Source organism: Lepisosteus platostomus, chromosome 4, assembly GCF_059453375.1.
Source record: "Lepisosteus platostomus isolate fLepPlt1 chromosome 4, fLepPlt1.hap1, whole genome shotgun sequence".
Classification (NCBI taxonomy): domain Eukaryota; kingdom Metazoa; phylum Chordata; class Actinopteri; order Semionotiformes; family Lepisosteidae; genus Lepisosteus; species Lepisosteus platostomus.
Genome location: NC_142614.1, coordinates 12,839,105 through 12,863,542, shown reverse-complemented (window position 1 = coordinate 12,863,542; position 24,438 = coordinate 12,839,105). Strand labels below are relative to the sequence as shown.

The 24,438-nt window shown below is 40.0% G+C and overlaps 1 protein-coding gene across 4 annotated transcripts in view; it reads left to right on the top strand.

Annotated features, from left to right (window-relative positions):
- rfx3 (regulatory factor X, 3 (influences HLA class II expression)) overlaps positions 1–24,438 on the top strand; it is a 55,185-nt gene that overhangs the window by 6,161 nt on the left and 24,586 nt on the right. For 3 of the 4 annotated variants that reach the window (XM_088628594.1, XM_088628591.1, XM_088628592.1), the window contains exons 2-4: positions 16,920–17,041; positions 18,643–18,731; positions 20,441–20,687. In XM_088628594.1, the coding sequence (XP_088484720.1) occupies positions 16,925–17,041; positions 18,643–18,731; positions 20,441–20,687 (453 nt within the window). In that variant the 5' untranslated portion in view covers positions 16,920–16,924. Of the gene's footprint in view, positions 1–15,224; positions 15,338–16,919; positions 17,042–18,642; positions 18,732–20,440; positions 20,688–24,438 lie in introns of those variants that run through there. The other variant, XM_088628593.1, reaches the window with a different exon arrangement.

The following is a 24,438-nucleotide window of genomic DNA, read 5'->3' as shown; positions in this document are numbered from 1 at the left end:
TTTCAGGTGGTGTGTGATGATCAGGCTCATCTGGGTGGCTCTAGAGCGCAGCACCATTGTCTTCAGGTGGTGTGTGATGATCAGGCTCATCTGGGTGGCTCTAGAGCGCAGCACCATTGTCTTCAGGTGGTGTGTGATGATCAGGCTCATCTGGGTGGCTCTACAGCGCAGCACCATTGTCTTCAGGTGGTGTGTGATGATCAGGCTCATCTGGGTGGCTCTACGGCGCAGCACCATTGTCTTCAGGTGGTGTGTGATGATCAGGCTCATCTGGGTGGCTCTACGGCGCAGCACCATTGTCTTCAGATGGTGTGTGATGATCAGGCTCATCTGGGTGGCTCTACAGTGCATCACCATTGTCTTCAGATGGTGTGTGATGATCAGGCTCATCTGGGTGGCTCTACAGTGCATCACCATTGTCTTCAGGTGGTGTGTGATGATCAGGCTCATCTGGGTGGCTCTACAGTGCATCACCATTGTCTTCAGATGGTGTGTGATGATCAGGCTCATCTGGGTGGCTCTACAGTGCATCACCATTGTCTTCAGGTGGTGTGTGATGATCAGGCTCATCTGGGTGGCTCTAGAGCGCAGCACCATTGTCTTCAGATGGTGTGTGATGATCAGGCTCATCTGGGTGGCTCTAGAGCGCAGCACCATTGTCTTCAGGTGGTGTGTGATGATCAGGCTCATCTGGGTGGCTCTAGAGCGCAGCACCATTGTCTTCAGGTGGTGTGTGATGATCAGGCTCATCTGGGTGGCTCTAGAGCGCAGCACCATTGTCTTCAGGTGGTGTGTGATGATCAGGCTCATCTGGGTGGCTCTAAAGCGCAGCACCATTGTCTTCAGGTGGTGTGTGATGATCAGGCTCATCTGGGTGGCTCTAAAGCGCAGCACCATTGTCTTCAGGTGGTGTGTGATGATCAGGCTCATCTGGGTGGCTCTACAGCGCAGCACCATTGTCTTCAGGTGGTGTGTGATGATCAGGCTCATCTGGGTGGCTCTACGGCGCAGCACCATTGTCTTCAGATGGTGTGTGATGATCAGGCTCATCTGGGTGGCTCTACAGTGCATCACCATTGTCTTCAGGTGGTGTGTGATGATCAGGCTCATCTGGGTGGCTCTACAGTGCATCACCATTGTCTTCAGGTGGTGTGTGATGATCAGGCTCATCTGGGTGGCTCTAGAGCGCAGCACCATTGTCTTCAGGTGGTGTGTGATGATCAGGCTCATCTGGGTGGCTCTACAGCGCAGCACCATTGTCTTCAGGTGGTGTGTGATGATCAGGCTCATCTGGGTGGCTCTACAGCGCAGCACCATTGTCTTCAGGTGGTGTGTGATGATCAGGCTCAGCTGGGTGGCTCTACAGCGCAGCACCATTGTCTTCAGATGGTGTGTGATGATCAGGCTCATCTGGGTGGCTCTACAGTGCATCACCATTGTCTTCAGATGGTGTGTGATGATCAGGCTCATCTGGGTGGCCCTACAGTGCATCACCATTGTCTTCAGGTGGTGTGTGATGATCAGGCTCATCTGGGTGGTTCTAGAGCGCAGCACCATTGTCTTCAGGTGGTGTGTGATGATCAGGCTCATCTGGGTGGCTCTACAGCGCAGCACCATTGTCTTCAGGTGGTGTGTGATGATCATGCTCATCTGGGTGGCTCTACAGCGCAGCACCATTGTCTTCAGGTGGTGTGTGATGATCAGGCTCATCTGGGTGGCTCTACAGTGCAGCACCATTGTCTTCAGGTGGTTTATGATGATCATGCTCATCTGGGTGGCTCTATAGCGCAGCACCATTGTCTTCAGGTGGTGTGTGATGATCATGGTAGTCTGGGAAGGTCATAATGCCCCACTATTATCTACAGGTGTTGAGTGATGGTTATGCTCATCTGGGCGGCTCCATAACGCCACACCATTGAATCTTTCTGTGATGCTCAACACGCAGCACATGCTGTGGTGCTACCATGGAGATGACAACGTGTCTGTGAGGTCTCAGGAGGCTGCTTTGCACAAAATCAGATCTATAAGAGGAAACAAAATATATGTTTTTTTCTTTTTGTTAAAGAGATGGTAAAGGTGATAAATTAATGGAAATAAATACTTAGGTATTAATTTTGTTAATTTGACATTAGCTAACATCACATTTGGCCAAGAATGATTCATTAAAGTCATATTCCTACACACAGATGGCCAATAATTATCCTCCCTGAGACACAGAGGTACATAATGAGCTAGTATTGTGAAGGAGAGCCATCTAGGATCTTTGCATAATTACTGCTAGACTTACAGTACCTGTTTACTTTATCTGTAAGGAAGTCTTCTGTAACAAGGTGACATACTGATCAGTCTTTTTTATTTTGTTTGATCGCTAACCCCACATACATATTTGAGCCGTACCACAACTAATTTGAATACACAGAGAAACCTTCAGTGTTAGTAAAGTAACTAAGTGAAGTATCTCACTTCAGATCAAAGTATATTCAGCTGTGAGTAATGTGTATATATGAACTCAAGTGGTGTCTAGTCACATTTGAGCACAGGGTCTAGAAATCATGATTAGATAACCAAATTACAGTTGTAAAGATCTGTTACATTATGGAGTAAATGGTATCACTTAAAACCAAACTCTGATCAGTTGACTAAAATCCGTCCGATCAGTGAATGGTAACATGCAATACTGCTGGCACAGGTTTGATAAAGTGTTAGACTTTAAAGAGAGTTCCTGGGAGACCAGTTTCTGAGATAATTTTCTGTGTACCGCTTAAGACCACAAGGTGTCAGAAGGATTTTTGAAATTTAACTTGTGTGTTGAGTGTTTTATATTAAGGCATACAAAGTGTCATTTAATCATGTAGTATGTATTTAGAATTAATCTGGAAAAACATGACATGAATCAAAGATGGTCATGAGATATTTATATTTACTTCTGTTATGATTTTAATTTCAAGATTACAGGTTAAACAATTGGAAATGCTTTAAGATCTTTGCAAAAACAGCAGGTATAGCAGCTCAGCAGCTGATGTGTTTATAAGTGTAACAGTGCTAATAAAATAAATAAATATTTAGATTAATAACACTTTATATTAATTTTACTGCTTCAGGCATTCAACATGTCCATCTGTGTTAAAGCACAATACGCAGAGGAGCTGTGCATTCACCTTTAGTGGACCTTAACAAGCTGCACTTGTAGGGACTTGCAATTTGATACTGTCTTTTTAAAGGAGCTATCTCAGAGCTCATTTAAATGCTGCAAACCCTGATTCTACCAAGCACTAGCAGGGGCTATCGTCTCTCACTTGTGTTGCTTGGTCTGTCAGCACTCTGTCTGCTGTTATTCAGGCATACCCAGAATTTCAAGAATACTAGCAGGATTGTGCAGGCAGGGCAAGGCAGTGTCCAGCTATGAAAAGGACAAGTAGGGCTGGCTTTAAACAATTTAGGTCACTGACTGCGTCTTGTGATACCAGTTTGTAGGATCCAGCAATTGAAATGTTGACGCAGGTTTAAACATAGACCAGTCTGAGTTAAATCAAGCTTCAATTCAGCATGGAGATCGGGATCTACATAACTTGCATGTTGCATTTATGTAGTCCTTGCAAATCGCAGTGTACTGAAGCAAGATCATCCTTATTTTTTATCAAACCAATGTAAGTGAAACATGACCCAGAGGACACAAATAGAAACTATGTGTAGGTGCATTTACAACAGAGAAAAAGTGGAAAATTCTAGGTTTTGTGGGAGTATTGAACAAGCTGCCCAGCCATGTTGTTGAAGCTGATATCCTGGCTTCTTCCTCTAAACCCCTGGATGAAATCCTTGGATCAATTTGCTGCTAACTACCACATGGGCTAGACAGGCTGAATGGCTTCCTATCGCTTGTGACTGTTTTTATAAAAGACATTTAAAAACAATCCTAATGATCCCATTGTTTTAAAATGAGAGATCCTTCTTGAAATGTTAACAGACTTTCTTGTGTGAATCTACAGTGAAGTAAGTAAGAAATATAAAGTACACATTCACTTCATTTGTTTGAAAATACTTCTGAGTCAGGGACTTTACCCAGATTGCTTATGTAAAATACTCTGTTGTGTAAAGCATCTGTCAGATAAACTAATAATAACAAAAGCAAGCTTAATATAACATTTATATCATTTCTATATGTCACTTAGTGACAAGTCCAATTGCCCGATATGATGTGAGCATGATTAAATAATGTAATGATGCGTAACCTAAGTACTGTATTAAAATATCTTGATTTTTCGTTCAACAACCTTCAGTTATACATATGTTGTTTTTTTTTACATTCTGTACATGTTGACTGTTTAAAGATGTGAAAACAGGCCGTGTGATTTTATTCTGGAAGTTTGTTGGAAGCATGCTTGCCAAAGTGTGGAGGAATCACCTGTCATGGCTGTCATATCTGTCCTCACCTGAAATCCAACAGTGGAGATGGGCAATAACTCAATTACTGTGTTCCTGATGAGGAATGGGCCTAGCACTTATCGAGACAGAGACTCAGTACTCAGTGTGTTTATCAGATTTTCAGAGTCATGAGTCCGGCATGCTGAAAATATTGATAAATCAATCAAAACTGCTTCTGAAAGCTAAATCTTTATCCTTTGTATAAAAATGATCAAATGCTGTCCTTGTGAATGTTAAAAAGTGCACTCTCGCAAGTGACAAGTAAACAGAAACTGGTGCAGGCGGTAATACTGATGTTTAAAGTTACATTTTGACTGAAGACCCTACAAATCCAGATTATTTTGTGAATAAGAAATTAGAGAGAAACTTAAAGGCAATATGGGTATATTTCCAGAAAGCAAAGAAGGAATCATGGAGACAGCAAATAAAGCAGGAATGATTTATGCCCAGAGTCATCTTTGGAGACAATTTCTTAAATGAAGATTTTATAATCATTCATTGGAGCCCAGCTAGTGACCCATTGAAGTCAGGCCATTAATTCTGATGTCTTTTTAAGTTCCTGTTAAAGTAATACTTCATACTCAAAACGAATTAAAGAGCATTTCAAATAAAATTATACAGTATGACATGGACGAAAGCGGATTTGAGAATTATTATTTGGTAACGGAAAATTGTTTTATAAGGATCATGAGGTTAAAGTGTTGTAATCTGCAAGCAACAATTATAGTTTAAAGGTTTTAGACATTTGCATTGCAATAAGATGTGAGAAATGAAGTTTCTGTTACAGATCGGTTTTAAAATCAACGCAAACTGCAATTTCTAACTTATTTCTAATGTACTACTGTTGCTGTGAGAGACTCTTGCACCGTGGTGTCTGCTAGATTTCTCAGTGTAGCGTCCTGCTAAAATAGGCAACACAGAGTGAGCTTAAAATGCACTTCCCAAAAGATAGGAGAGTGAAACACACATCTTCCCAAAATTGCAATGATTGTCTCATTTCCTATAGTACTTCTTGGTCCAAGTTTTCAATTTGTCCATTCTGCATGATACTCCCGTTCTTCTGATCCTCTCCTGATACTGCAGTATTTTACTGTAACTATTACCTCAATTGCTGTATTGATCCCAGTAATCATCAATCAAAAACAAAAGTACGTGGTTGAACAAAAGTACATGTTTAGGAGAATCACATTCTCTATGATTTTTGTGTCTCCTCAGGTTTATGTTTGGGATTCTGGCCCTGTAGTGCAATCTCCTTCTTCAGTCTGCTCATTGTCATTTCAGTATGTGTTACTCCTCTTTTGCTGTAAAACTCTACTTCTTTGTGTTCCAGAGCCCCAAACAACAAAAAATTAAAAACTGGTTTCTATTAAATGTATAGTGAAACTTCTGTCTTCCAAAATGAGGCCTGAATAATCACTCTCCAGAGAGACACTATTTCTTCAGGGTTTCAGAAAGGAAAGCAGAGCGCAGGTTTAGTGCTAAGTAAGGAGTAGTGATTCAGTAACTACAAAAAGTGCAACTGATTTATTAACTTCATACAAAGTTTCCAGTGAGGCTATTCATTTATATTTGTTGATGGCTACAGTGATGTTATTCACCAAGTTTCTAACAGTAAGCTCCGATTTTCTTGTGTGTTTTTCAAGATGTGCAAGCAGAAAGCAGTATAGTAGATGCTGTGGGCTGTTTGCAGCCATTCAGTCAGCTGTTGTCATGCTACTGTTCCTTCATGTCAATGTGGTTGCATCTTAGATTTAATAATTCCATGTTGACTGTTGGTTTTTAATCTTTAATTTTCTTATCTCAGAATGTTGACCTTTTGACGCCAATACTGCGTTGCCGGTGAAGAAAATTACACACGTTTGTTTTTCTCCTCACTGTGGTTTCTGACTGCTTACACATCTCCACCAGACGTTTCCCAGTCTCCCCTCAGAAGTGACCCGTCTCTGTCCCTGAATCAGCTCCTGTGGTTCTCTGTATTAGTGCACTTGTTCTGGTGTTTTGGATGTTTTGACCTCAGTTACAATTCACAAAATATGTTTTCTGAGAAAATCTCCAAGCATTGTAATTAAGGAAAACGGCACAACAGGAGTTAGTGGAGCTAGCTGCTGTTGCACTGCAGCTGTTGCAAGGCACTGAGCCAGGCACAGTCTGTTCGGACCCCTGTGGTCACATCCACACCAGCGCACTCCGTGAAGAGTTCAATGGGTATCAATTTAATTTTTCAAAATGTAAAAGGCAAATGGAGATGATTTAAAAAATAGTTCCATTATAGATAGATAATAAATTGCCGATGAAAACTAGAATAGCGTCCCTTTCAGTTTTAAAACCAGTTAGTTCATGTCTGTATGTTCAGTGCACTAGTTACATTGAACATCCTTGCTGGCCATTCTTGCAGTAGGCAGATTGAGACAGCTTGCTGGACACCCAGAGAAACATTCTTATTGAAATCCATACCAGAACTGGGTTCACCTGAGAAAAGGCAGGCAGTTCTAAACTACGGTTTGTCTTGGGATTTTGCCACTCTGCTTTGAAAGGAATAAGAAGTTGATCACTGCTGCTGTGTGAAGTCCGGTGGTTGGATTTAGCAGTCGTCAGGCTGTGGCTCGTAGGGGTAGGGTATTTCCCTTGCCCAGAGTGCTGTCTGCTTTATTGTACCTGGCCTCATGAGTGCAGCATGACCCTTGCATTTTTCCAAAATAAAACCTCTATATTAGGAACCTAATGCCTAAGCAGATAGTGCTTCAGCTTTTCCATCAGATCACCTTACTAGATCTGAGAGATGTTCTTAAAAAAAATGAAACCCACCACCTGTTCACTGTATCCTGTTCCCTCTGGATTGTGTTTTTTCCCCTGATAAACTAATCCTTTCCTTCTGGATTACTCCCATCCAGGTTTTGAATGCAGCCACAGTTAAAACTGAGAAAAATGGACTTGGGTATTAAATGGACCTAGGTATAAAATGGACTTGGGTTGGTGAAAAGCAATATTTTTATGTCCAAAGTGTAGGTGCTGGACACCCTGCAACCAAACAGGACCTCCTATGTGATTTTACATGTCCCCGTCAGTTCTCAAACTCTCACAGTCAATACTAGATTGAACTGTACTGAAGTGCCATTAGTAGTAATAGTAATACCTTTTCTCTTTTTATGTGGGTTTCCCCACACAAGAGATTATGCTTCTCTCTTCATACATCTGGATTTTATCGATGCTCATGATCTGTTCTGCTGAATGGCTACAAAGCCCACTTGGCCTTTTAGGCTGCACATTTGAGTGCAGTTTCAGTCTCACTGCAAACTGAGAGCTCAGGGGAAGCTGCTTCTCCCACCTTAGACACTATGGCAACCCTCAGGGTTCTACCTCAGGTTATGATCTCTTCACTGTTTACAGATTGTGTCAGTGTAGTGTAATTTGCCACTGTGCCACACTTTAAACCCGTAATACGTGATGTAATCTGTTCATTAACCCCGAGCAGTCTGTGTGCTCTCAGTGTGTCTTGCTTGTGAGAAATATTGAATGCCACAAAACGTTATCCAACTACAATTTTTGTAAGACAGAAATAATGTTACGGTCTGGCTACTTGCAGACTACCTCAAAATAATACATCTCTTTAGAAACTTCAGCAGGGATGTTAAAAAAATGCACCAGAATCCTCAGTGTTGTAATTAAAAAGATATACAATATGCATCAGCTTTCACAATCGTCATGGAGAAGGGGACTGAAGATTACATTATTTTTTTTAAAACACACACCATCTATAAGTCTTTGCAGTTTCCCTCACGGGATCAATAAAGTATCTGTCTATCTTTTGTTTGCAATCATGACAAATTAGACTGTTGCACCAAACTGGTTCGATATACTGTACTTGCTATTATTCAGTTACGTGTAATAAAACGATTACAGAACAGAGATAGGAAGAAAAAGTTTAGCATGAATCCCTTGCTTTTAAAACTAGAAAGGTCACAGCTGTTTAATTTCTGTGTGAAAGGTGATTGTTGTTTCATCTCAACTTATAACGTAACGTACATTGGGCTCTCAAATTGTATTTACACACAAGTCCAGAGAGCCTGTGCGAATGCAGCTTTAGAGCCCTAATGTTCTTTTCGAGCTGCTTTCATCTTTAGACCTCCACATGTTTTCTTCGGGTACACCTTCTTTTTTGAAAATTGAAGAGAGCATATGGAATGCTAGCCCACTTGGATGTTATATTAAAATTCAGCTTCCGTACCTTTCTAGCAGTATTGTAAACGGGGAGCGCTCAGAGAAATCTGCAGTCAACAGACTGGATGAAATAATAATAACGACAACAGTAATAATATTTTGCTTATTAAAACATCACATGCAATTGCTAGTATCTCTTTAACTGTGGCATGAGCTGGGGTTGTTGTTATTGTCCTGTTGATGATTCATATCCTGTTGCTGTCATGCACCTGGTTTAGCATAGAAATAGATCTGCGGAATAGACGTTTTCATTCAGGGAACTAGTCCTGCCTCTCACATTTATTAGCTAATTTTGCAGATTCATATCATGATCACTGCTCAGGAGGTTGCATGAAAATTGGGTACTGTGGGAATTGACTAATAATGCATACATCCATTTTCAGAAAGCCGCTTATTCCTCTAATGACAACCCAGACTACTGTATATCCTAGAAATATAGGGCGCAAGGCAGGACTAGACACTGTAATGCACCTCGGTCAATCACAGTGCTTAAACACACATCTTCTAGACTCAGATGAACATATTCGTTTTTACCAATCATGGTAACCTGTTAATAAACAGGAGTATTTAGATAAAACCCACGTGCACATGGGGAGAGCATGTAAACACAGGGAGGGCGCCCCATTCCACGCTCGAACCCAGACACAAGAGCGGACTGCCATGCTACTGTGCCGCCCTTGACTAATTTTGAACAGCTGTAACCTTGATGTTAAAGTTCATGTTTAAAGTGTAGATTTTCTGCATTGTTTACCATTTAGGGTCCCATTAGGCTTTGTTTTGCCCTGGTTTCTCATGGGTGGTATCATGTCTGAACATGTCTCTTTTTGCTTTACTGAACATTCAGTGTTCTTCACTGCATTGTACTTTTAACTTGCAACACTACAGTGCAGTCCTTGTGTAGAGGCGAAGCAGGAGCTGATCTCTTGGTCACAGACCTTTGGCTCATCAACAGGTAGAAATATTTCTGGGATGGAAAGAGTGTGCTATGAGGTCACTCCCAGTTCAGGTGTTACTTTGTCATTGCATCTTTGTCTTTTCTAGTACAGTATGGCAGATCTTTTCCTCAGGTGTATGTGATGGCTGTACCTTTACCTGGACAGATGTCCTTCGAAAGGACCCTGACAGATGGACCTGTATGGAAGCCTCCAGCTCTGTGGAGTCTGTGGAGGCACAATTTTTGTTCCACAGATGTTGGATGGAACATGCAGCTAAGTGGGTCACAGGGGAGTGGTGTAGCTCTCTAGAGATGAGGGCAGGTGGCTGTTTACAACAGGTCTCTTCCTAATTAAAACATTGCCTATTGAGGTTTGCTTTACTTTATTAGGGCTATAGGTAGCAGGTGGGCATTGTTTGAAATGCAGGAATCCATGGTACAGAAAGGTTTCATTTCTTTTATCTGAAAACTTGTTACGTGGCTGTTCTGCAAAAATGTTTCTCATTCATGTCCACATCTAGAGTTTTTATGCTTGTTCTGCAGAATTTTGCCACTTGCCTTTGTACTAGCTTCAATCACACGTAAAAGCAGCTGGAGCCTTAAAGAACAGTTGTGTCTCTCTGTTCTGCCCTGCGTTGTAGAGCCATGCTTGCGTACGGCCAGTTCTTTCATTTGATGAAATGAATGGCTGCAGAACAGTGTGCTGAAAAGAAGACAGGATGATCTAAATTATTTTGTTTTTTGTGGAGCCTCAAAATCCCTATAGATGTGAGCACAGCTGGTATGGGGAGCAATGTGAAATCTATATCATTGTAAAATAAATACTTATTCCTCCAAAAAGAGAGTTGACGTACAGGAACAGCATTTAATGATTAATGTAATAATGTCAGCTATAGTATATGGCATGAAACCTACTTAAAGATCCAGTATGATGTCTTTGATTTATTTTTGTCCTTGTTATGTTTTGCTGTCCTACAAAGATAACGAAAAAAAAAAAAGGATAACCAATAAAAGCTTGGAAGAGTTTTATTTCTCTTGCAAATACCCAAAATAATAAAAACGAGCTAAGTAGTTATTATCAGGCTGTGTGATGTCACGTGTGCTACAGGGGCTGGGTAAGTGACAGGGCGAAATTACTTCATTTGTCTGTGAAAGCTGGACTGCTGAAATAACCGTCATGATGTTTTATTGGCTATGACGCAGTTGATTAAGTGTGCTTGATCCTGGGCTGATCTCCAGTGTCTTACTTGTATTCAGAGTTAACTCTAACCCACCTGTGAGGCAGCGCAGGTGAGATTACCTGTGGTCCTGTGACGTTAACCAGCACTCAAGACTATAAACAAGATACCGTTCTAAGGGGAACGGCAGATGCTTGTTTCAGCTCTGCAGTGAGGTGATGCAATAGGTATCCAGTTTTTGTTTTACTGATGCAATTTACATGACAATGAATAGCTTGCCCAGGAAGCACAAGCTGCAGTCACAACATATGTATTTGATGTATTTAATTCCTTACATTATTTCGAAACTTAGATTCCTCCTGCTTGCTTAAAGTTAAGGTAAAAATGAATGCTTTGCCTCATGATCAATAATTTAATTTCCAAACACAAAAGATACCATTTTTAAAAATGAAGACATAAAAAAAGCAAATTATGACCTCAAGCATTTATGTGAAATGGCACTTAAAGGTTCTGAGCAAGGACCTTAAATTAAAAAAAAAACTAAGATAGGTGACTTCTCTTAGGTTGAATATTTGCAACCTAAGAGAAGTCACCTATCTTATTTTTTTTATTGAGGTATTCTAGATATTTGACATTTGTCCTCTTTTTGTGCATGTATTGTGATCATTCTGTTAATTATAGATAGATAAGACTTTATTGATCCCGTAGAATTGACAGTCCAGCCCAAGACGAGCAAAAACAGACATCAGAATAGATGAAAAGTTATACAAAATAAATGTTTTTTCAAAATAAATAAAAATAAATACATAGCTGTGTGAAATATGATGAAATATGATGATGTGTCTATAATATGATGAATTATAGACAGATTTGAAATATTAGCAATACATAAAGCAATGTATAGCCTACTTCAAAATGGCACAATTGTTTATTTCTGGTAAGGCTTTCCTGGAAGGTCACTTTTCACAGATTATTTCTAAGTAAACGGTGTTTGTGGCTTGTGATGTAAATACCATAATGGAAGACTGTGTAAAGTTCAAATCTCATCTGTCTTACGATACAGTCGTCCTCCCTGGAGCTGTAATTCCTCTGTTAGTTAGTAGCAACCAAATGAGAAAGATGGGCTGCATGACCCTCTCTTGTTTGCAGAAAGCTCAAGAGGACAAGTGCCAAGTAGGGACTCGCAGATAAAATCCACTTTCCTCTCGGAGAGGCTGGTTCAGCTGTATTCCGGTGTTTCGGTCTGGCTCCAATCGTGCTTCCAAACTAAGCCATTTCCATGCACAGGCATCACCATCTGGAAGCCCCCGAAAAGTGTGAAAGAAATTTGTTGACTTGATCACCCTTGCGCGGCTAATCATGCACAGCTTGCAGCTAGAAGTATTTTTACAATTTCACAGCAGTCATGGAGAATTTGTCAGTGTTTTTGCTCTCTTGACATGCTAGCAATGATTTGGATCATGAGGAGAGTGGGGACCTGGTACTGTTTCACAGCGCTAACTAGAGACATGCATTAGGTTAGGATGATCTAGACATCTACACAGAGCTACACTGTATTCAGCATTTGTGTTACTTTTGTACACTTGTTGTATGACATTCTATTTGTGCTTCAAATGTATGAGTTCTGCATATAGTTAATTTTACCATTACCATCTCCTACACAGCTTGGAGTTGTCTGAAGTTGGCAGATGGGGTACGTCACTGCTTAGCCTGTACTGTACCAAAGAAAAATCTGCAAGTACTTGTCATGCCAATGGAATAGCAGTTTTGAAGTCTGTGAAGTCTGAAATTTGTAGATGCATGGTTTAATTTTGCTGCCGAATTGAGAATTTTTTTTCTTTTTTCTTAGTGGTTTATATTTTTAATTGATGTGTTCATTTATACTTTACTCCTTTTACCCCCTTACAAAATGAAATCAAAACGTCCATTTTTATTTTTACAACTGAAACAAAAGGGTAACTGTACACACTACCCTTGCTCCTAACAATTCTAAATCAACCTAGTGGTTTCCTACACTGTAATGGGGTGCCTGCTTCCAGTGAGCAGTGTGTGAATAGATGAAACCTGGCTCAGCAAAAGGCATTCACGTCTGAATACTTGTAGTTAACTAGTGTACGTAACAGCAGTTAACATCAAACTTTCTTGTGAAGTCAGTACCCAAAATGCAGGTGCTACAACCTTTGTCTGTTACTGTTTGCAAGTTTGGTTTATATTCTCGGTTATTTTCAGGATTTTAGTTGCACTTCATTGTCGAGTATATTTTTTTACAGTTTGAATGAGTCCACTGTGGCTCCCATGAGACAATAAGGGTTTACAGTTCCATTAGGGAGTGTTCAAGTGCGGATGAAAAGTACAGTGTATCATTTTTACATAAACAAATAAGTGTTAGTAGCTATATCCAATAAATAAGGACGTAAAGCATAGTTCCAGTTACTGGACGGTCACACACCGGACAGGACCCTAGTCACACACTCACCCTGGACAGCACACCAGTCCATCACGGTTTTTAAGTGTCCGTGTCAGTCTCTCTGGTTTTCAGCTACGGTTAGGTCTCCCAGTGAGAGACACCTCACTGCTGGGACTGTCTTTGAGCTGGAGTTTGTTTTCGTCCTGTCTTTTGTAGGAGCCAGACACTGTTGTGCAGGGAGATGCGGATTTAGACCTATAAACAGTGCGTGCTGCAGTGCTGTGGCAGGTTCTCGCTCTTGAATGTGAAGTTGCATTGGTTAAGTAGCCCTCTGTCAGAGCATGTTTGCAGTGGAATCACTTGACATAGGAACACTGGGAGCCCTGTGCAGCAAAGGGACTGTTTGTGGGCGGGTGTGTCTGACTGTTTAATTAGCCAGATTAAAAAGGCCCTTTGTCAAACAAGCATATGTTGCTCCTGGCACACCTGACAGCTACATTAGACAGACCTAACTCTGCTGAGCTTTGCTTTTCAGAGAAGGCGCACAGAGCAATTAAGGGACCACTTCCAAAGCTTTTTGCTTCAGTGCAAAAATGTTCTTTGCTTCTGTTAATTCCAAATTGAATTCTCGGCAAGATGGGTCAGATGGCCTCCTTTCATTTCTAACCTTTCTTAAACAGTATCAAGGCTATTTTCCTACACTGTGTAAACACAATATACTGTACAGAATCTCCTCCTTGGTTTCTTTCACCATCACTTCCAGGAAAGGAATTTTGTTGTAGAACAAAAAGCTTTGAACCCTTCCCCATGTCAGAATAGTTTGGAACGACAAAGAGAAATTTGGTATGTCAGAAAGGAATGTGACAGAGGAGCAGGTTTTGCCTTCATAATTCATTATAATTGATACTTGTTTGTTTTTCAATGTGAGTGGTGCTATTTATTTCACCTCTATAAGCATTGTATTGACAAGATGGTGATCTACTATGAAATTTTGCAAAGCCCTTACCTAGAATTAATTAGCTCTTTTCCAATTGCCTCCTGCAACAGTTTGTGGGGATTAGGATCACTTCAAAGTAAAATTACACTCTGCACTATAGTGTACTGTACAAATCAGGCACAGCATAAGTTTTGGTACCTTTTGTTACTTTGGATACTTCTTCAGTATTGACTTTCAAGTGATTAATGTTCTTGATACAACCCTGTACAAGCAGATACAGACTCTTTGCATATATGAAGAGTACATTCCCAACAAGAAAAAGAAGCAGCTGTACCAGAGCAGTGGGCTGCACACATTACAAAGCAAATTAATCCCTAATAAAAGTTTTTCTTGATTCATTCTTTAGCCTTTAGTTCATTCTTTAGCCTTTTCAACCACTGAACAGATGTCAAGCATCATGCAATTTAACTGAACAGCTTTTGAAAAGGTATCAACACTTATAGTCTCGCTTCATCACTTTTATGATCATCAACATCATCACCAGGTGGCACTTAGAACTGCAGCCTCTCAGCTCTTGGGCCCTGGGTTCGATTCTGGTCTTGGGGTGCCTTTTTGTGGAGCTTGGCAAGACTGTTTCAAGTTGTGTGTGCAGCTGTCATCTTAGGGGATCAGTTGCTGTCATGAGTAATGCATATTTGACTGCTTAATTTCAGGAATTAGAGAATAATTTTCCCCCTCTAATAGTTATGGAAATGTTTCATGCGCAGACCCAAGATTAATCTATGCTTGAAGCTGTGAACTTCGATAACAGTCAGATTTGCAGAAAATTAATATCTTAGTCTTTTGGCGAAGATTAGGGCTAATGTTGTGTTGATCAACACTCTGTATTTATAGCAGTATGGGGTAGGAACAGGCATTCGTTCTGGAACATAACTAATGGAATAATCGATGCTGACGTGCTCCCTCTCTGGCCTTAGCTTTATGACTACATTGATCAGGCGCAGAGTATAGCAGCCTTTTCAGTTGATTCGATTTATGTTTTATAGTCTCCCACAGACAGTCAGCTTCTTTAATTTGTTGTTTTTTTATTCAACGAGGACTGTAGTTCTCAACAATTTTACACGTTTCAGATTGATGGCATTGGGAGTCGGGGGTGAGAAGGACCGTATGTTTTGCTTCATTTGCCTTCTGCAAAGCAGAAGCCAGGAGCCAATTAAACGGCAGCCACTGGGCACTGCCAGGTGAGCCAGGGCGCCTGCTCTCGCCTCTTTACTGTCCAGGTTGTAACCGGTTCCAGCTGTGACGGAGGGCACTGGTCCTCAAAGCGTTAGACAACGGCATGAGCAGCAGTAAGAAAAATCTGTATGCAGGGGTGTGCACAACATGATCAAAACTGCTGCAACAGAGAAGAATGAACAAATGGAAACATACTGTACAGAGCAATGTAAATAAAATACTGCATGACTGTGTGAAGAACTATCAGATCTTACACAAGGTAAACATTAGGTGTTAAAAAGGTAAACCTGCAGTAGCACATTTTTGCTTAAGAAAGGTTTTAAAGACACTGGAAGCCTGTGATGGTGATTGGAATTAACACGGTGATCTTGAGTCTTAAATACTGCTTTATAGTACACTGAGTGCCTCTGAAGCATTGTTTTACTTCCACACTCATTAAAACCTCTCTGGTATTTGCTATTTTGTTTTCACTCCTTCTGTTTATTTTTAAAGGTTTTTGGTTGCTAAAAAGATGGGATATTTCTTCAGGTTTTCCAAGTAGACCACTGTCTTGGATCTGTTGTCTGGTTTCCCTGTTTCACCCACATACGCCTCACATTCCCTGTGCTGTGCATTTGCTTTCCAGAAAGGCTGGGGAATTTAAGTTGCAGTTTCCATGATTGTGCTCTTTTAATGCTTTACTGCTTTTGTTTTTCATGTTTATTTTCTATTGATGATATTTGCATGGTAGGACAGTGTAAATGTCACTTGATTTTTATTTGTTATTGCTGTAGGTCATTTTCATGTTAATTCATTTTGAAAAATAGAAAATTGCTTTCTGACTGCTTCATTAAAGTGATCCGATATAAAGATGGTTTATATAAGGAGGAGCATGGGGAATTACAAAAAGTATACTGATAATATACAACTTGGATTTTTCTGTCTGAGGGATTTCAAGTTTTTGTTGAATTTTTACAATTGTTTTTACAATTTCAGGCCTCAACATATTTGAAGATATTATCCCTTGAATGGTGTATAGCTTTAAATGCGAAATCTTTTATATTGAAAAATACAGTATTTCGAATTAAATTAATAGCTAGCAATGAGACAAGTAAATGGAGAGTTGAAGTCTAGCTGAAAAAGTAACACAGTCCTTTCACTCTGATCAATCTTAATATAGAATTATTCTATGCTGCTGTGATGGTTTTCTATCTTTGTGATAACAATGCAAACAAGTTAAACTGAAAGGGCAAGAATAGTTCTAATTTATAATGTAGCTTTTTTATAAAGAGCCTTGGCTTTTAATGCTTTTTCATTTTTACTGCAGCAATGGATTTTCCATTCTTGGCAAATAAAAGAGTGTTCTGACATAAACGCTAACAAATTAAATTGCTGAAGAACCAGACCTTTTTTACTCATTTGGACAGAATGTTTACTAAATTCCTCTAATCTGCTGCGTAAAAAAAAATACAGTGATTCATTTTCTTTTACCGTTGCCAAATTAAGTGGTGAGCATATGGGAAGAGGGATACTTCTGCATTTTTTGTCATATGATGGAAGCGCAGTTTGCAGCACTGAGAGTGGCTGTTGCTTGCTGTCCCCTGATAGGCACCATGCAGACATCGGAGGCTGGCTCTGACACAGCGTCCACAGTCACCCTTCAGACCACAGTGGCTGCGCAGCCAGCGGTACCAACACAAGTGGTGCAGCAGGTCCCCGTGCAGCAGCAGGTAGGAGAATTTAGCCCTCGTTTGCACAGAGGCAAAGAATGAACTGCCGCAGGTAAAGAAGATTAAGAATTAAAAAAACAAACAGTGTGAGCTCTCAGAAATATAATATACCACAACTGATGTCCAAGATATTGTGCCAGGGTCTCCACACTCTGCTTTCCTGGCCCATATACTCTCTAAGAACTTCATACTGAACCCTTGTACACACACCAGCCCCAGCAGTACACATTGCTTCCCGTGACATGGTATTTTCATCCCTGTCTGGGATCGATAGGCTACTAGCAGGGTTTGGAGCAAGAACTGACTGGCACCTCCATTTGTACACCTTTTTCATCTATTTATGTTCTCAGCCAATATGACCAGTAAATACAAAGAACCAAGCACAAATACCAGTTATGTTTCTGGCCCATACAAATCTCCAATAGCCAATTATGCTTTTATGCAGAACATGACACAAAATTATAGTAATTATATATAAAAAAAAGCAAAGGTAAGAGAATGAGGTAAGAGAAACACTTTTTCTCTTGCCCAGGTATATGCACCTGTTCCTTTCATTGTTTTAATCACTACATTTTGCTTATATACTTGTTCGGAGAACATCCATTGATGCGTACAAATTGACTGCAGTTTTTTTTTCAAGTATGATTCTTTTAATCCGACCCTCTGTTTCCTGTTCCCTTCATCCATTACAAGCTCTTAGCTAATGTGAATCAGCCTACAGAGACTAATGTTGAATAAAAGAGAAAATGAGAAAACCCAGCTTTCTTTTGGCTTTTCAGCTCAAATATGCAACTAGAGGGTTGCAGAGCTGTATCCTACAGTATGTCAGGTGACTCTCACTCTAGTTCTTGATGTCAACAATACAGCAGGCTTTCTTTAAATCATTGAAGCATTAACAGAAAACACATTAAAAATGACATTGCGTTCGTACAGGTTTAAAGCTATTGTTATGAAAACTGAAGTTTCAGTCTGCGGTTGATTTTTACTTATGTTCCCAGGCTGTCTGTGGAGAATGCTGCCTCTTTTACCCGAGTGTGCGGCGGCTTTTACATTTCATCTTAAATCTCAGTTTATTAACTGGGTCTTTCAGATGTTATTTTCCACATGTGTTTGTTTTATTAGAATTAAATTCTGTCTTTTGAATGTTACTCAGCTTTCCTGTTATTCCTGTTCCTGTTATTGATAGTGCCTTGACGTGCTGGTTGCTTTTTACATTTCTGTTTGATGCATTTCTTTTTCCAGGTTTAATTCTTGAACTTTTGGAGTCTGAAAACATGTACTTCCTGTTATGCAGATTGTATACGATCGTCTCCTGACAATACTTCTGACTCCCTCAAAGGTCATGTTTATGAGACTGCCTGGTAATTCTTCAAGAATTAACTCCAAAAGGTCTGGTTTTGGATGAGCAGGTCACATTTACCCATCAACAAGCATTATGCGTCAGGGGAAGAAGGTTTTAAAATGCAATATTTCAATGTGACAGTCATATGATTCTTCAAGTAAAGAAGAGCAGCTTTTCTTTTCAAGCTACGGTAGTGGTGTGCTGAGGGCGTAACCAGAAACAGGGCTGTAATGGCTGGCGGCTCTCCTTGCTGTTTCAGGTGCAGGCAGTGCAGCAGGTACAGCACGTCTACCCAGCACAGGTACAATATGTGGAGGAGAACAACGCTGTTTACACTAACGGGACCATGTGAGTTAAACAGCTGTTTGTCTGATTTCAGATAACGTTTGAAAAGTTGGTTTTCAGAGAATCTCCCCCTGTATTTACCAAAACTGTATTTAACTGAAAAGAAAAACAGCAAAAAACCCTGCCTTTCTGTTGCTCCTTTCCACAACTCCCTGGCTAGTGTTTTACTTCTAAAAGTGTAAGGTGACAGTATACCAACTCTGTTTTGTATTATTTCATTTAAGAGTTAAAAAGCTCCTAAAACTGGCTGATGAAATAAGCCATGTGTATTTTTCTTTCTTCTCTGTGCGTGATGTGATCCTTTCCTGAAAGTAAATTGGTGCTGTCTCGGGTGATTCCTTGGGGGGAACAAGGACCTGAGCCCCTGCTCACCTGCAATCATTATGTTGAGAGGCAGGAGGTGGTGCTTAAAAACTTGCCAGTGGCACGCAGAGGGATTGTGGTGTCTTCTGATGTCAAGGGCTTAAATGATGTAAATCAGAAATGATTGTACAGCTACGTACTACTACCAGCCATAGTTTTTCTTTTTTTTTGCTGTAAAAAATTAGAAGGGCAAGCTAGCCTTAACAAACATTTTAATATTAACCTACTCTAGAAATGATGAGTTTGTACATTATAGCTTGTCAATGGAACACGCTAATGGGTGTGTTATTAGAACACCATCTCAGATTCAGGCCCAGGGGGTACAATGCCATTGGAATGGCTCCTCCAGGAGGCCTCTGCTGTCCAGCTTCATTCATTAAGCTCCACTATTGTCTTCTGGTACTTAACTGTGAAAGCAAACTGAGGCCAGGTGCCTGGTGCTGAGAAGGGTCCTGAAAAAACATGTTCTGTTCTTTCACTGAACCCCTCCTGAAGCTGTTCTTGTTTTACAACAGGTTCGCAAATCTTTTTAAAAAATCTCAGCTTTAGTTTGTAACTGCAATTTGTCAGCCCTTTTCTGCAACACAATTAATTTATTCCAGCACAATTGGCGACAGTCTTTGTATCACAGGGCAGCCAGTGAGTGGAGAAAATTGCAAAATTACCCAGTTTTGTGTTCAGTGTATTTTGTGGATCACATTGAAGAATCTGAAAAATGAAGGATAACAAGCCATAGTTTAAAGACATCATTGAAGGTGATTGTTACTTGCCTATCATTTTTTAACATGTAGACAGTATTTAGAAAGCTACAAAATGGAGCTGTAAGCCAGCCTTTGCTAAAACACAAAAACTTAACATTTTAAGGACCACTTGGTAAGTATATTAATTAGACTCCCACTTCCTATTTGCTTGTGGTTAAAATGGATTTTGTAGTGAATCCCTGCAGCTGTTAGATGTTTTAGTCAATTGCAACATTTTTTATTTTTTAATTCTTCAGTTTTAAAGATGGGGTCTGAATAAGGAGCAAACAGCAATAAAAGATAATGATACATTAAGATAGATAATCTTAAATTAATGAGATACTGTAAAAAATCATGAGTCTGAACACTTGAGCATGAGCAAAACTAAAAATGAAGAAGTCCTTTGTAAATGTTAAGTTTTACTGTAAGGTGTGCCATTTCTGACACTAAGCAACTTTTTATTGTCAGGAATGTAAAAATGATTACCATCGAGAGGAGGCCATTTGGTCCACTTTAATACGATTTCTCCAGTAGCCTGTTCTGTGCCATGAAATGGCTTCAACAAGCTAAAACTACATGTTTATTTAATTCTCTCTTTTCCACTGACAGTCGAACGTACTCGTATTCAGAGGCACAGATGTACAGCCAGAACACTGGGGGGAGCTACTTTGACACCCAGGGAAGTTCATCTCAGGTGACAACAGTGGTGTCCTCTCACAGCATGGGGGCAGGGGGCATCCCCATGGGCATTGCAGGGGGGCAGATCATCAGCAGCTCTGGGGCCTACCTCATCGGCAATTCCATGGAGAACTCTGCCCACCCCACCACCCAGACCACCCGGGCCTCTCCTGCCACCGTAAGTGCGCTGTTAACACTTCAGATTTCAGGACTTCTGTAGTTACACAGTCAAGTTCTGCACTGCCAGTTATAGGATTTCTGTAAGTTCTGTAAGTCATTGACTGCATTGACTGCAGGTTTCAGGATTACTGTGAGTAAGTGTGTTGTCTGGACTGCAGGTTTCAAGACTGCTGTAAGTGCGCCGTCTGCACTGCAGGTCTCATGATTGCTGTAAGTGCGCTGTCTGTACTGCAGGTTTCAAGACTGCTGTAAGTGCTCTGTCTGCACTACAGGTTTCAGGATTTCTGTAAATGCACAGTCTGCACAGCAGGATTGCTGCAGGTGTTCTGTCTGCACTGCAGGTTTCAGGATTTCTGTGAATGCACGGTCTGCACTGCAGGATTGCTGCAGGTGTTCTGTCTGCACTGCAGGTTTCAGGACTGTTGCAGCTGCACTGTCTGCACTGCAGGTTTCAGGATTGCTGTCAGTGTTCTGTCTACACTGCAGGTTTCGGGACTGCTGTAAGTACGCAGTCTGCACAGCAGGTTACAGGATTACTGCAGGTGTGCCCTCTGCACTGCAGGTGCGCTGCCTGCACTACAGCCTTTAGGATTGCAGTCAACACTGAAGTGTGAAAAACAGCTGGAAAACTGATACTTTTTTAATCACACATAAAATACCTGTTTATTTTATGCAATGCTTTTTAGTGATTAATAATTCAGATCTTACATTTTAAACAAAGAAAATGCTGTCTTCAAAATAATTTCAGTGATTGTATGTATCTACTAGTGCTTTTGGACAGCTTTAGTAATGTCTATAAAGTGTTACTATGTTACTTTATGATATGCCATGTCAGATGTTGACATCCTAATTTCTCTGCTTATATTGTGAAACTGTATTAGGGTGAAATATAGCATTTCCGTTAACGGACAGTTAATAAGGTGGTCACATTTAGAAAAGAAAATTTAACAATCACTTTTAGTGAGTGCATATTTTTTGTATTGAATCCTGGTCAGAAGGGCTGTTCCACCCATTTTCAATCACCTTTCAGTTCAATACAAGCTTGCAGTGAGTTGGAACTTAACCCAGCCGACGATGGGCACAAGGCAGAATGCACCGTGAAGGGGATGCCAGTCCATTACAGGATACTCACACAGGAAACAGTTTAGAGATTTAATTAACATAGATAGTGTGTCTTTGGACTGTGGGATGAAATGAGAGCACCCAGAGAAAAGTCACATGGCAATACAAACTTTGAACAGAAGCCATTTCAAGCTAGAATCAATCCCAGGATGCAACAGCTGAGAGCAGTGCTAACCACAATGCCATACTACTATCCTCAACTAAACTTTCCAAAATAATCCCATTTAAAACCACTTCCTGGGAATCCCCCATTCCAACCTGTGTCAATAATAGGTTGCAATCCCATAGGGAAGAATGGTTGATTTAATCTAAAAACAAGGGAAATGGCAACTGTTCTGCATTGCACTGCACAAGTGCTGTGAACAGTTCCTGCTCTTTTCTTAGGACTTTTTATACCTCAGGTCAGCCCTTTTATTTTGTGTATATTTAGCACTGAACATAATAAATGTCGCAAAATAAACCCCTGCTTATTTAGCCCATCTGTCCTAGCACTTCTGAAGGAGAAACAAGAAAGAGGAACAGCCTGTGGAATTACGACTTCTTTACAGTTTTCATTTTGCTTTGACCTTCAGATGATAAAAAATGCAAAATTTTGTGCTCCCTGTTTTAAAATGGATTGTGCAAACATTGTCAGCTTGTGTTTGTGTTGACCGATGTGATTCATCTTTCAGAATCTCTGCATTGCCACACATTTTACACTTGCAATATAAACTCCCTTCTTGAATTTAATAATTAGTCTCCTCCTACTTCTAAGTCACCTATAAAAACACTGTGATTTTTTTTTATCTAAATGGAGCACATTTTTCTAATTGACACTTTTTTTCTAGCTAGTTTGTTAATTAACTGAACTGCTGTGCATTGCTTTTCTTAGAACAGTTTTAATTTGCCATCTGTGAAACTGCATTATAAAATAATCTCAGTCAAGCAAAACATTAAATCAAAAGTAAATATAAAGGGGTTTGTCAGCTTGACTGATTTTCTGTTTGGAAAAAAAATGCTTATTTGTATTATGACGGAATTATGTTGTTTAAATATGTTTTCGCTGGAGTTTTGTAAAGTTTCCTACTGTATGTGGATGTTTTACAATTGTGATGAAGCCGCAAGAGGTTTCAGTGCCAAAGTATGATCTTACTCTTGCAACTATTCATAGTGTGATACAAGAGTGGATGTGGCAACTAGTGACCACCGCCAGTAATGAGGAGAGAGATCTGATTAAGTAATGATCCTCATTAATGACAAGGGAACTGTTCATCTTAAAAGAAAGAACTAAGGTCTTCACAACCCTATCACAGGACACTTAGGGCAGTAATGAGAATGTAACCTACAGTATCCAAAATAGGTAAAGTTACTGCTGTAACATTTGCCAGTTGAAAACAGAAGAACTGAATGATGTTTACTGCGTCATTTGTATCTGTAATTCAGTAACTGTAGTGCAGACTTTGCGTAGGGTGACAAGCTCCTAGGGTAGAAAATAATAGGTCCTTCCATTTTTATGTGGCTTTATAGTACTTTTATATATTACAGATATTACACGTTGCTAACCACTTATGCTTTATAAACCTAAATACTAAGAATAAAACAGAAAGACTTACTTTGCCATCCTGTACAGTATGACACTCAGTGCCGTGTTCTGACAATTAGCTTTTGTTTAGTTACAATTAAAAATTCCTTCAGTCATACATAATGTGGATGCAAAACTATGACGTGAGGTAGGTGTTGGGGGCACAAAATTGCTCTAAATGGGATCTCATTACATTTTTGATTGCATGGAAAATGAAAATGAGTTCATATTTGCCTCACTGTATTTCTGTATATGCTCGTCCATTAAGTCTGGAAGCCCGCTGTTTAATTGCAAGTAATGCTTCAAAAAGGTCATCCCTATCGCCTGTTTCTATTTTAATTCATGCAGCTTTCATAAAATTTACATCAATTGCATATCATACATAAAGCGATGAACAGTGTTATTAAGTCACAGCACAGAGTATTTGCTAGTAATAATATTCACGCCCAGGCAGAAATCCCTGTGGTATGTAAATTTACCAAAGGCCACCAACTCTGAAACTGCACACGTAACCCTGCAGATGTTTTTGTTTTTAAGCATGTTCTCAGATGTTTTTTTGTACCAGTTTCCTCTGTATCTCACTGCTTTGCTGCCTTACTTGTATTTATTTGGGTGTTTTTTTTTATTTAAGCCAATCCAAAAACAGCTCACATCGGGCTGACTTCACTGTGTGATTTTGCTCATCAGGCACTTTGTAGGGCACTGCTGGCACTGGGGCATTTCCCAGGGGTGACAGTTAGACAGAAGACGAATATCACCAGAGTGCCACCGCAGTCATGCCCAGCATCATGAACCTCTTAAAATTGCTTGTCTAGTTTTTGCCAGCAATATTTTCTTACATTCCTCAATAAAGAGCAATGCCATCTTTCAGAATTAATTACAACAGATAGTGAAATAAACACAGGCATTTAATAAATAAACATTTTTACTGTTTATTTTTTAACATAATTTTTGTTAAAAAAATGTGACTCACTGGAACACTGGCATTTCAATTTCTGGCTTAAGTATCATTCAGCTTTTTGTTATCCATTACAGTTTAGTTAATCATTTTTATAATGTTATTGCT